Here is a 13,845-nt window from a genome sequence, read left to right as displayed (position 1 = left end):
GAGGCAGCAGTGAAAAACTAAGGAGGAAGCTCAGAGATCTTTCAAAGGCACCAAGCACATTGATTTTTAATCTATCTCAGAAGAGTTTCTTGGAGCTGCAAAGGTTAGACCTAAGGTCTCCTTTTAATGCAGATACCTAGAGCTCACCCATACATTTCTTGTTGGATATGAACTGTGTCCGCACAAACAACCATAAGAAAAGCTCGGCTGGATGTTGGCTGACATGAGGCAGCCACTCCACGTCTCCACTGTTGAGGTGAAATAGGTGAAATCAATGCCAAATCAACAGAGCAATATCAATAAATCTCTGCCTTCTTGGACAGATGCTAGCGGAGCGATGATGTTTGTCTTACTGATATTAACTAGAGAGGTTGCACGCGCAGTCGGTGGCAGGATGTGAAAAGTGTTTTAGCTTAATTAACATTTTAAGGGGTTCCCTTTGAATGCGCTTCCCCGCATAACTACTTTTCAATCAAATCAGGAATGTGGAACTTGGACTTTTTGGGCTGTTATGTTTTCATGTTGTTATATCTAGGCTCCATCTGTCTCTGTTTATAGTTTGCCTTGTTTAAGTTGATTAAAAAAAAAAAAAAACAGAGGAATTAGAAATATTACAGAACCTGCTTAATTTTGAGTTGTAATTTATCAAGGATAACATTTAAAGTGATTAATTATGATTAGATATTTCTCTATACTGCTAGGGGGGTAATTTCGTTGTGTCAGCAAGTGAGCAGAAACCTGCCTGGAATGTGGCCTATTAAAGAAAATAACGCTGAACTCGTTGAGCCTATATTAGTCTATCACAGATAGTGTCATAAATCCATACACATCTTCCCACTTACAGTAGACGTCCACCCTTATTGACTTGATGGCTGGAGAACCGAGGCCGTTCTCAGCTTTGCAATAGTAGCGACCCCCCTGGGTCCTGAGGATCTTTGCAATGTGCAACGTCTCGTTGAACACACTGGAGTCCTGGAAGCGGTCTGACACACTGCCAGCTGTCTTTGTCCATCGGATCTGAGGAGATAAAAAAGAGCAGCAGTGACTACATTTGCAAGTTTTATTTTCCGGCAGTCATCTTCCATTGCAGAGGGGCACGCAGTGGACTGAGTAGACAAATACAGCTTTGGGCAAGAGATTGTGGAAAAAAAATTATACTGTGGGGCCAAAAATCTTTTCCAGACAATCGTTGCATGGATGGGCAGAATTATAACATTGATTTTATTCACTTTCTTTCTATTTAATTTGTAAAAGTTAAACATCTGTGCTAGCGTTCCACTGCCTGAGGCTTCACACCAAAAGAAAAGCAACACAACATGGATGATAATTAAATCAATTAGTGAACTGATTAATGATTTCTATTGTTTTTCCATTTGAATTAACCGCAAACAAAATTCAAGCCCTTTGGTCAGTCAAAATAGCTCTCGGAGCACCCATGGTCATATGAGGCAAACACTGAGTGCAAGAATTCAATGTGGCTGGACTATAAACTATGTTCCAAGTGCCGTCACATTTTGGCTTATCCACGGATTAAACATATAAAACGCTGCTGTTTTCAGCGGGAGCCTTTCAAGGGAAGCGTATTTTGTCTCCACTGGGCTGAGTCAATGCAGCCACCTTCAGTCGTTATGCTAAAATAAACTCTCTGCTATCTAAAGCTGTGTGAGCTTTTGCCACGCATGACTTAACAGTGGTAGCTCTCATCAAACCAGGGTGTAAATATAGAACTTCAAATTCCCAAATCAAAAAAAGAAAAAATGTCTTTGATCAGACTTCATACAAAACGTGCATCTATAAAACAGCAACATGGAAACCAGGGCTCGTTCAACGCACACCAGTTGGAGCCCGTTTCCAGACACTTTGCAAATTTACAGTGGATTAAATCTGAGTCACTGCACCCATCTTACTATACTGTCACATGTTCATGACACCAGTCATCTAATGATGAAAACCCCATTACTAAAACCACTGTACTGCTCTTCTAGTAAATGCCACGGTACTAAGTGTTGATCTGACGGCTAAAAATCATCCTCTAACTTCCCTCTTTTGTCTGCTGTTCCGCACAAGTCTGACCTCGGCACGGCCTTCTCAGCAGGAGTACCTTTCACTAACTGATGAGACCCAGTTAGCCCGTGGCATTGAGGTGTAATGAAAGGTGAAATAGTGTTACTCTCCAACATAAGGTTGTAATTGACTCTCCATCATCTCCCTCTCCTGTCCTCATTAAAGCATACAGAATGAGCAGGTACTGTGACAACTCTGGCCCGGGGGCCACGCAGCCAGAACCACCGAGCATAAAGCTCCGCTCAATCCCTCATCCGAAGTAAGCCACAGATGGACTTGCTCTGCCTGCAGAGCCTCACATTTCTCTATCTAGGCAGGGGAAGCTATGAATTAGAATCCAATATCTCCTCACTGGATGGTGATAGCATCATCTTGGATGCTGATAGCATCCCATTTTGCCGAGATAGCATCAGATGGAACAGGGATATCATGGCATGCAGGGATAGGGATTGGGTGCTATCGCAGAGATTGCTGCTGTGGGGTTTTAACTGTGGCGGCTCCAGCCTGAGGTTATGACAGTTTAAAGTTAGCTCATTTTCCAATCAGATGGGAGAGAGGAAATGAAAGGGTGGGTGGGCAAAAAATCTGATAATGGCACCGCCGTTTTTTTTTTTGGAGGGGGGGGGGTTTGTCCTTTGAAGCTTTGGGGTAAAAGATGACGAAGAGAGGAACGCTCAGGCAGTGATAGCTGAAGTTTATCAGAGAGTTTCAGATACTCCGTCTTGCTCGCGGTGTTTCTGTTCAGAGCGGTAGAAATAAATTGGCTTTCCTGAAATTCAAACGCTGTGTGCGTGTGCATTGCTTCTCCCTTACATCAACCTCATTCTCTAAGAAATCGAAAAAAAAGAAAGAAAGAAAAAGAAACAGTCTCTACCCAGATCGTGCTTCTGTCCAATCTCGTTATACAGTTGTTAAATGGGTATATTACCATAAAAAATAAATGCCTCTCGATGAACGGCGCTGCATAGACGAGGCTTCACTTGGTTTGTTTGAAATGAGATAGAAAGCCCTCCATGAAAAAGCCCAAACTCAGCAACTGATCTATGTCAAAGCCCAACTGTTGGAAAGACCGGGGCCCCATTGTAGCGGTTAGGGACATCATGAGTTCAGCAAAAACAAGCCTTAAAGTTAAATAAGTTATGAGCATAAATTAGACGAATTTAATTCTGTGTCACTCTCCCACAGTACGCTCGATTCTCTCATGCAAGCACAAAGCGAGCTTTTTTTATTTAGTCAAACTCAGCAGAATCCACTATTCCACTATTTCTACCCCCAGTCATTTCCTTTGCTATTTGTGTAAAGAGCTCCGAGTTGAAGGAAAACGCTGTATCAATAAGTGCATTGTTAGAGCGACACTACAATATGGGTATTCAAACAACTCTTTATATTCTCAAAAGGAGAGTGTTTGTTCACAGGGGCAGAGTACTGGAGTATTGGTCAGCTTTCAGCTGTCCATGAACCCTAAGGCTATTTCCATGCTTCCACTCCTCTGACTTTTTACATCCAAGCACCTCTGCCCACAGGGGGAGTCCTGAAGTATGCCCGCTGAGAACAGTTTGACCCTCTTCACTCTTCTCATTGCAATGCAAATACTCTTAATCTGAGAGGTGCTAGCAGATTTGAACTATATGATAATTGCTTCTCCTGGACCACTGACGGTCTGCTTTCTCTTTTTAAGCCACTTTTGCTGCACAGTTCGCATACTGAGGCCAAACCCGAGGGCGGCTGCTTGTAGAGACTGTGAAATAAGCCAAACTACCAGTGATGCTTCACCCTGCAACTGTGTTAGGGAAGAAATGCTTGTTTCTGTCTTCTTCCTTCCGATATGCATGAATTAGTACTATGAACAGCATATTTGATTTGCTTGCTTTCTTTACCACACATATAGTTCATTACAAATGTCCAAGCCGTCTCCCATTTCTTTAGATTTTGCTTCCTAGCAGCCAGACTTTTGGATTTTTTACAATTTTTTCTTCCAATCCTTGTACCTGATCATTTCTAGAGAATGTGTTTTTAAGCCACAGACTTTCATCCACTCATTAAGAGGTGGGGTACACCCTGGACAGGTTGCCACCCCATCGCAGGGCCACATAGAGACAAACAACCATGCACACTCAATCCTAAGGTCAATTTAGAGTCACCAATTAACCCAACATGCATGTTTTTGGACAGTGGGAGGAAGCCAGAGTACCCAGAGAGAACCCACGCATACACGGGGAGAACATGCAAACTCTACACAGAAACGCTCCAGCTGGGGTTTGAACCAGGAACCCTCTTGCTGTGAGGTGACAGTGTTACCACCACACCTAGCCCTACGCCACTGACCTATGAATCATCTAAGCATAAAAAAAAGGCACAAATCTCAGCATGGTATGCACTACATCCTTAAAAAGACGTGTGGAATAGATCTCCATGGAATAGTGAGTGTCTTTCCCAAGGGAGGGAAACTGGAAGAAAAAGCCGAATGTGTGCAAAATGATATGAGAACTGAACTGAAAATCTGTGGCAACAGGTCTTATGAAGTGATGAATCCTCCCCAGAGCCTCAACATTACTGACGCGGTGTGGAATCATATTGATCGTGGGGAACTGCAAAGAGGATCTGGCCAAGAACAATTAAAGAAAAACAAGGAAAATAGATACTGGGAATGGTAATTTGGTAAGTAGATGCAGGTGAGTGCAGGGAACAAATGATGGTGATCAATTAACAAGACAAAGGCAACGGATGACATCTAAGGAAAATGACAAACCAAACTCAGAAACAGACCAGAACCAAGGGTCTGGTCAGTGGAACAGTCAATAAAGACGATTTCCTAAGCCATTTTTTTTACCTTGTTGGAAAGGATCAAGGAGGAAAGGTAAGGAAAGGTGGTAGGAGAAATCTGTAAAGAGATAGGCAAAGATAACCGCTGTACTGCGAATCCCGGACGATAAGCCGTGATGTGGCTCTGCAGCACTGAAACGATAGCGGTTGTTTCAACAAATGTTTCACAAAAAGTGCTTTGGATACTTCGTCGAATCCAATCTTATCACACTTATCTCTTTTTTAGGATTAATCTAGAACGTTTCTTCATTATAAAGAAATAAAATGGTGAGAAAAGTTCAGAAAAGCGAAAGACATTGCTGTCGCAGGCTGCTGGCGTTTATCCGCAGGAATCACAGCTGGTACAGCTGTAGTTAAATAATGGAGCGTCACTCTCCCTTCTTTCATAAAAAATGTCAGCCGTATCCTATGCTGAAGGAGATCTTAAAAGGAAGCATTGGAGCTCCTTTTCTTACTATTTGGAGAATTCGAACAGCTCTTATCGTGCTGCTACTCGGTTACGTCTGGGTTGTTTCACTCAGTTAGGGAGTTTCCAAAGCGAAATTGACTATTCGACTGGACCCCGGCGGCTAAAGACCGAATACATCGGGTGCAAGGCTCAACGGGGACTTAAGCAGGTACTGATCAAAGGTATAAAGGGAGCTCAGCAGAAGCAAAGAACACAAGCAAACCAAAGAACCATTTATTGAAAACTATTTAAAGAAATGACACGAAAGCTTGTCTAAGAGTGTTCAGGCTGTGTTGAAGAATAAAGTTGATCATACCAAATACTTTCAAGCTGTGCCTTTTATACTGTATTCACTTGTGTTTCTTTACGTTTCAATACATCTCTGCAAATATATCCTGGTTTCCAAGCAACATATAAAGAAGTGAGGGGTGGCGTGAGTCTTTTTATGTTCAAGCAACCAGAAGAAAGCAACTTCTTCTTCAATCAGACGTCCCAATTGGAAGATCAACATTTGCTTAGACAGAGAGCAGAGGCTTTTCTAGATTAGCAACCAACTGAAAATCTCAGCAGTGTTTGAGACCACACATGCTGCAGTGTCACGGCGAGCACTAATTAGAATGCGCCCAGTGTCTGTTGTTATGCAGGGATCATATGCCGGAGCACGCGTCTTCGGTGAATCTGCCGTAATGCCTGCTGCGACGTTTCCTTCTCTCCAACTACGGACCGCTCTCTAATTACTTGCCATCTTTTCTTTTAGGCACTGATGGTGGTCTGTGCTGCTCAGTGGTGCAGACAAGTGTGGCTGAGCATGACAATCAAGTGATTAGAGGAAACAACAGGAGGTCCAGATCCCAAATTGTCAGCGAACACGCTCTTCAGGTCTACATAAGAAAATGCTGGTCCTCATAAAAGCGATGTAATCACATCAAACACGCAGCAGTCAAGGCTTTTATGTCAGAATCAGAATCAAAGAGGAGATGCATGCTGACATACATAAAACTGAATTCAATCAGATTGTATTTGCCTGTTGGAGTTGAACTGTGCTTCACTGCTGCTGTTAGATTTATTTTTAAGACAACTGTGGGTGTCTGTGTACTGGTTGCATTTCAGGGAAAACTCTGAGATGGTGCCCCTTCTGATGCAGCCCAGTGTGGCGAGTTGGGACAAAAATAGAAGGTTAAACCTTGTTTTAAAAAAGAAGCACCATCTGCTGGAGACACCAGCACTGTAGGCTAACTGTCATGGGAGCATCCAAAACAGATCACATACTCCAATTGGTCTATATAAAGTGAAACGTCCAAGGCCTGAGGTCAGCTTATTTGTACTCGCTGACCCATGGAGTTGTGAGCTGAATCTGGCGGGCCAATAACTGAAACAAAGACAATAAAGGGGTGTTTGCAATGTGGTGTGGCTCGCTTGTGGAGCCTGGTGCTCAAACAAAGTAGTGTGGACAGAATGGACGGAGGCCAGGGCAGAGGAGACGGGGGCAGATGGCTTCATCATCGGGGATTCTTTGATGTCTGTTCATAGCATCAAAGACAATAAATAAATTAGGAGAAAAGTAAGCATGAAAGCACGAACAAATAAAGCTGTATATATATTTGGCTTTTTGATGAAGAGTCAAAGACGGAGTGAAACAGTAATGCACACACAAGGAAAAAGGGGTTTACAAGTCCGTCTATTTCACGGAAAGAAGGCTGAATTTTCTCAATTTTCAAATAGAGATTCATCCTTTCACTAATATTCCTCCTAAATAATTCATTCTTTAATATCTAACACGACGAGAAAAGAGTGAAAAATCCCCACATGTTATTGAAAAACCCCAGTGGGTTTTTAAATTGTTTCACATGAATAATAAACATAGAAAAAACATAAACTCTTCAAGTTAGAGAAATTTCAAGCCGTTGAGAAATGCATGATTTCCACATCGAGTGTCTTGGTTTTGTTTTGGCTCTGCACGCTGAGCCTCGCCTGAGACGATTTTCTGTATGACCGACAAGATCTCCTGAATCTGAATCGAAAGACGATTAATTCATCGGGGTAATCAATGAATGGACAGATCGTGCAATATTGACAACCTACATGAGATTAATGTCATATTGCAGGTCACTCAGTAGGTCTACTCTCGTTTGAACATGTCAGATTGAACATGTCAGAATCCCGAGCCTTAATTGGATGTTGGTTTTCTGCTTCAAACAATTGTGGCTGAAAAACAAACTTTCTCAGATTCTATGACTGTGTGGGAGCTGAACAGCTGTAACAGCTGTCACAGAAACAAGTACAACACCAAAGAGATGGGAGATGATAGAGGGGATGATGTGGGAGTTTTGAAGTAAGGGAAGATGCCGACTGACAAAGCTTTTAAAATGAGAAGATAGCTGCAGGTAGAATAGCGGCCATTAGCATTATGAGCCAACCGTGATTAAATTACAGTCCGTTACATTTGCCACTTGCTAATGTGTTAGAATAATGAAGACTGTCGAGTGCAGCTGTTGTCTGTGCTTTGCGCTCGTGCGCCTTTATCATTTATGGGTTAAGGCGCTTTATCACCTTTTTTTCTAAATCTTTTCTTGTTGGGCCCTCCTGGCTCGAACTAACTTTTAGCCAATCAGCATCCGACCAACTCACAGCATCATGTCGCAACTTCACCAAAGGCTGCTGCAGGTCCATCAGTCTGTTTAAAAAAAAAAAAAAAAAAAAACACCCCAAATCCTTCACTCCGCAGGGGCTGAGAGCAACGTAGACGGATATATTCATGCAAGCATTAACAGACCCTTAGGCTGTGGAGTGGGGTAGCGCCACAGACTCTGAATCAATTTGATGTTGAAGCACGAAAAACGGCTTTAGTCAGAAGTACCACCGATTGGGCTTTCATAAAGATATTTTGTGCGCCAGATCCTTTTTTTTTTTTTTTTTTAATACCGAGGCGATAGAATATACAGGAACAATGACGGTAAAGGAAAACTTCAATTGATATTTTCATTGTCAATCGGTGATCATTTTGTTTTCCTCCAGCAGTCAGTCGTCTATGCCTGCTTTACATATGCACCACACAGGCGATTACTGAAAGAATGAACACATTTTAGGTACACAGTGTCAGATTTTCTTTTTAAATTGTGATTTGACTGAGTGGCAGGTTCTCTTGTAATTCCCCCACACACGAAAAAAAAACAAGAAAGCAGTGGCACCGTGTTTCATTGTAATTGGTTTTTCTGTTCCTCCCCAAGCATGAAGCGTGGGAAGAGGACAAACCCACAACAATATGGTATGAATCAGGATCCCTTGTTGGATGTGCTCTAAAAAAGTGCCCCTGCAGAGTAATTAAAGTTCATATTCCCTCAAGGTTGACCTGTTTTTAACCTCTAATAGCGCTATGGATCTATTATTGTTGAGGTACTTGCACACGTGCAGGTGATGTGATACACATTCCTGCCAAAGGTTTCATATTCATGCTGAATTGCAGTGTAATGTGCCAGAAGACCTAGCAGTATGCCGACAAAGGTTTTATTACAGACCACTTCTATTTCTATGATTTAGAATAAACATCCAGTCAATGTTTTTGTTCATTTTTGGAATACTTATCTCTGAATTCTCTAAAGAAACGCTATTTAATGGAGAATTCCAGTGACGAACTGCAGTCATTAAGGTGCGAGTTGTCGGTTTGTGCTATTCACAATGTGTACGTAATATCTAATGCAAACGTGTGTTGAAAATGTACTTGTTAACTGAATCCATTTTATGAGACATGAAGGCAGAAATTCAGAAGAAAAAGTAAGCACTCTGGGCATTGTTGCTAAAAGCTTCTTTTTTTTTCCGCCCTCAATGCTTGTTTCAGCACTCTGTGCAGTATAATGAGATTTGTTACCGTTGGTCTTTTATTGCAATCGTCATCACTGTGAATGGTTGCGTGTGTGCTGGTTGCATTAACTCCAGCCTTTCAGGACTCCGAGTCCACAGTTTTCATGACTCAACGGATCTTGCTTTCCTGCCTGGGTGGACTTTTACACGTGAAGAGACGAGACTTTACTGATGCTTCTCAACGCAGTTGTGTGTGGGAGATTTGATGGACGTCCAGCTGGGATGAAGACGCCACAATCCTGTGAGACTGATGGCGGGTGCAGCTGCATCGACACCTCCATTGGTAACAGCCTGCCAGGGCACCAGTATTTGAGACTGCGGGAGTGTGCTGTAATGACAAAATGCTGAGAGATGCATCTCAGCAGCGGTGGGAAGTGTGTGCTGTAATGTTTGCCAGTTTAATAGTTCCTCTCTCATTTCTGTTTTTTTTCATCTAGTCTCCCTCTCTGGAACTTCTCTAGCCCCGTAAAACATTGTGACATTTCAAATGACAAATTGTTTTATGTGACTGCCAGTCAATTCTTGAAATTTAAGTCCTTTTTTTTTTGGGTTCTGTTTAACACTCCATAATTACAGGGCCAGCTCTACTTTTATCGTATCATAATATCTGATGGCAGACTTTACAGTAACGTGAATAAAATGTTAGTGACTATAAGCTAATGTTGGTAACTTAAAAGTACACCAGCTTAGGTCTATATTGTTCTCCTGACACCACAAATCAATCTGTATCAATCTCTTAAGTGTTCAAACTCCTGTGTGGATCCATATTTCTTAATGCGTAACATGACCTAACTTGGCTGCCCCCCCCCCCCCATGCTACGTCACCACCTAAATGTTACTTTGGTAAATAAACAGGCATATGTTTGGAAAAATAAAAAATAAATTGTTCTTGCTATATGCTCGTACTTGTAACAACAACTAAGCACTAGCATGAAAAGACAAAAAAACTGTGGTTAACCGAATTGTGTAGTTGGGCTGATAAATAGTTTGCATTGATTTTCTTTTCAGGACGTTTAGAGTAGGTCTAAAATCACAAAATCATGATGCAATGAGATTGAGTATAAAAGGTGAGCAAAAGCAACCCCGCCAATATTATCGGAAGGTTATAAAAAGACCCACTACGACGCATTAGCCTCGGACAAGAAACTGGTTACTTAATCGTCATGAAAATGTCTCTGACCTGGATGCCAGAATTAGCAGAACCTGGACTGTCAGCTTAAGTTGCAGAGGAACAATGAAAACATTTTGTGAAAAGTAAAGCTTAAAGGCGAGCGTAAATCTGGCAACACACCGGCAGATCCACCAGTGCATTAATGAGGTTCAAGGGCTGCAAACTTACTCGGACAACCAAAGTTTCAGGAGTAGCTATGGGTCAGAGAAGGTCCGGTGGGTTGATTTTCTGCAGAGCCGAAATTACCTGCAACACCTGAGAGTTTTATAAACTTATCAAAGGAAGTTAGGATTAATAGATACACTGCAACCAGCTATAGTCTCTCCCTCCCCCGCTGGCGGGCTCGTGCTGCACAGTTGCATCTCAGTGGTTGAATCCTCGCAGGACGAACCCACCATAGAAATGTAAGTTTCACAGTTTAACAATATTGGTAACTTAGTCTACAGTTGAAAGGTGTTTGAAATATTTGATACCCTTTAACTTAATTAGAATACACTGGCTACCCATGGCCGCCCAAATTAAATTCAAGTCACTAACACTTTCCTACAGAGCAACTGCACCCCACTATCTTAGAGCAGTCATACAGACCTATCCTCATTCACAACCATTCCATGCCTTTCAGGAACTCCATCTGAGACTGCCCTCCATACACAAGACAGTCTTAGTCCAGAATGTTTGTGGTTCCATGACAGTGGAATGAGTTCCCAAGTCCCATCAGAGCAGGGGCATCCCTCTATACCTTCAAGAATTTCTTCAGAACTCATCTGTTTTCGAGAGCACCTCTAACACCTAACAACTGCCTAACATGCACTTACTTGCAAGTCTGTACATGTTCTACTTGTACTTGTAGATTTATACTGATTTACCATCAATGTACGGACAAGAGTTGCATTCACACACACTAGAGTTCTGAAATGTTCTCGAGATTTTCCTTGGGGGTTACGGGTAAGAATGCAGATGCCCACAGCGTTTGCTCTGGACTTGAATTGTTCACCACAGTCCCCGAGTATAAGCTCTACAGGAAGTATTCTCTAGCTCCCTGCTGTTGTGGTTACGTAAGGACACATGCAGCACTTGTTTCAATACAACACGGAGCCTCACATACTATTCTCACTGTGCTGTAAAGGAAACGCAGCGATTTCCACAGCACAATTTCTGCATCATGTCCTGCCTCTACACCACCTCCCTTTATTTCCACCCGGGAGAGCGCATCTTTGGCAGAAAGCCTCCTGCCACGGGCTTGTGTGAAAAGCACCGGCAGAGAAAGATTGGGAGAAATTGTCCACACTTTCTCCGGGAAAATGTTCTTGTGTTTTAGAAGGGTTGGGGTTTTGGTTTTTGCTGCACTTTTGCTGCCTTTTCAATAATTGTAAGCCAATTTGGATGTAAAAATCTGTTGTGCAGGTTTTAACATCAAAGAGGATTGATTGAAAACCAGCTCAATTTGACTGATAATATTTGTTCACTTGAGCTGATCTGATCTTACCCTAATGCAAGTTTGGCTGAGTGGTTAAAAACCCATTTTCCCATAATGTACCAAACTCAGAAAGCAGATTTCTTTCTGCTTTACTAAGACTTTTAACAAGCATCAGACTGCGGTTGTCAACAATCTGGTCTTGTTGTCTGATGTTGCCAATGATGCTGACGACTCATGGATTCTATAAATTCTTTCTCCATGGGCAACATACGTAGAGGGAAGCAACAAAGCAATGAAAATTTTTTCCACATATCCTTCCAGGATCATCTACACTGCACAACGACAATACAGAATATTTGAAATAATTGGACCCTGCTCTCACCAGATGTCAAGAGTCCTAACCTTTTTGGCACGGCCCATAGTAACACCTTGAAATCTCTAACCCTCGAGGATGCAGCAAAAAGGCACATATTAGTCAGTTTTTGGACAGCTACACGGGAAGACGGGCAATTCTTGCTGTCATGAGTGTGTTAGTGGGTCTTTGTGTGTGTAGTTGAATGCATGCATGACTGGTAGAAAGCCTCTGCTTTTCCTCCAAGGTGGGTGGGTGGGCGAATGGGCACGGAGCTGACGGAGAAGCCCACTGCGAGGAGGCTGCTGCCTGGTTGGACACAATCCAGAGAGTCCCATCAGTGGGAAGGCCTGCGGGGGTGGCGGTGTAATTTAAGAAGTGTGCATATTGATAGACACGTGAAGCATTAAATAGTGGTGAAATTGCCAGCCGTGGCCCCGTGTGCTCTGTGGTTGGTCCTTTGTGGCTCTATATCTGATAGATTTTCAATCTATGCATGCTTCCAGGAGCTGGCGGTACCCAAAGAAAGAGGCAGAGATCTGGACATGACTGAAAAAAAATAAATTTTGCGATCTTGTAATGCAGAACTAATTAAAACTCTTTACAGTGATCAAGCTGTGTGACTTGGGCCCCTGTGATATTGTTGTCCAGATGGTGAGTGTGGTTTAAAGTCTTACACAGAGGCATTTCAAGAAAAGCACAGAGAATGACTCCAGTATTAGGAGAGGCTCTTCTTGGCATGGGTTTGGAAATGGAAACAAGGAACCTCGTCATTGTTAAATTGCCACTAGATTGTCTCAGCAAATATATAGATATATTTTCAACAATTTCCTTTGAATTAGTCGTTTTAATCACACATACTTAATTGCGAGTTCTATACAAAGATGCCAGGATTTTGTCTTTATTTGTATAAATGGCCTGCATTCGTGAAATGTTAGAGAGTGAGATGTGAGTGACACCTGACCCGGTGATCGGTCAGCTGTGAAGGCGCACAGCATCACTTACAGCTATAGCTGCAACTGAACATCAAACTTGTGGCGGCTGGTGGTTATGGTTCAATAAGTCAATAACACCTTTGCTGGGTATGACCAAGATAAATCATGCAAGTTGAAATGAACTTATTTTTAAACTTTGTTTAAAGTCAACAAACTTAATTACTGTGGGTCAAACAGCCAAAGCCAGAATCCCTTTTTTCTTTTCTTTTTTCCAGAGGAACCAAAGCGCCTGTTACATCTCAGTAAATAGGAATGTTTCATAATCCCAGATTAGCGGAGTTATTGCCTCTGCATCTTCTGAAGGATTAAATGTTTACGATAAGATGGAAATGCATTCATTCTGAAAAAAAAAAAGAAAAACGTTGGTGCTTAAAAGGCTCAGTGTGTAAATCTGATTTTATTTTATTTATTTCATTTTTGACTGCTGTGCATGATTTGATTTGTCAGGAGGAGGCAAGCACTGGCATCTAAAATAACGTTATTCTCCTCTTCTGTATGCCACCACTTTCATCTCATTGCTTTTTTTGTGTTCTCACTCCTATATTTTGCGCTTACTCATCTGTGCCCTCTCACTTTCTGTTTCTCTCAGAGAAATTCTCTGGGCAGCTAGCTCTGGTCGACCTCACTGAGTTTTGTTGTAGTGGAGGAGACATTTCTCCTGCCCACTGCCGCCTATTCAAAGTGAATCATTGGGTTTCTCGATTTGACATCGTTGGG

At 42.2% G+C, this 13,845-nt stretch overlaps 1 protein-coding gene across 1 annotated transcript in view; it reads right to left on the bottom strand.

The window, feature by feature from the left end:
• LOC142375370 (MAM domain-containing glycosylphosphatidylinositol anchor protein 2) overlaps positions 1-13,845 on the bottom strand; it is a 210,725-nt gene that overhangs the window by 130,115 nt on the left and 66,765 nt on the right. The window contains exon 3 of the mRNA XM_075459371.1: positions 843-1,017. Coding sequence (XP_075315486.1) covers positions 843-1,017 — 175 coding nt within the window. The remainder of the gene's footprint in view (positions 1-842; positions 1,018-13,845) is intronic.

Source organism: Odontesthes bonariensis, chromosome 24 (genome assembly GCF_027942865.1).
Source record: "Odontesthes bonariensis isolate fOdoBon6 chromosome 24, fOdoBon6.hap1, whole genome shotgun sequence".
Lineage (NCBI taxonomy): Eukaryota > Metazoa > Chordata > Actinopteri > Atheriniformes > Atherinopsidae > Odontesthes > Odontesthes bonariensis.
Note: the sequence above shows the minus strand (reverse complement) of the source record. Positions and strands in the feature narration are given on the sequence as shown.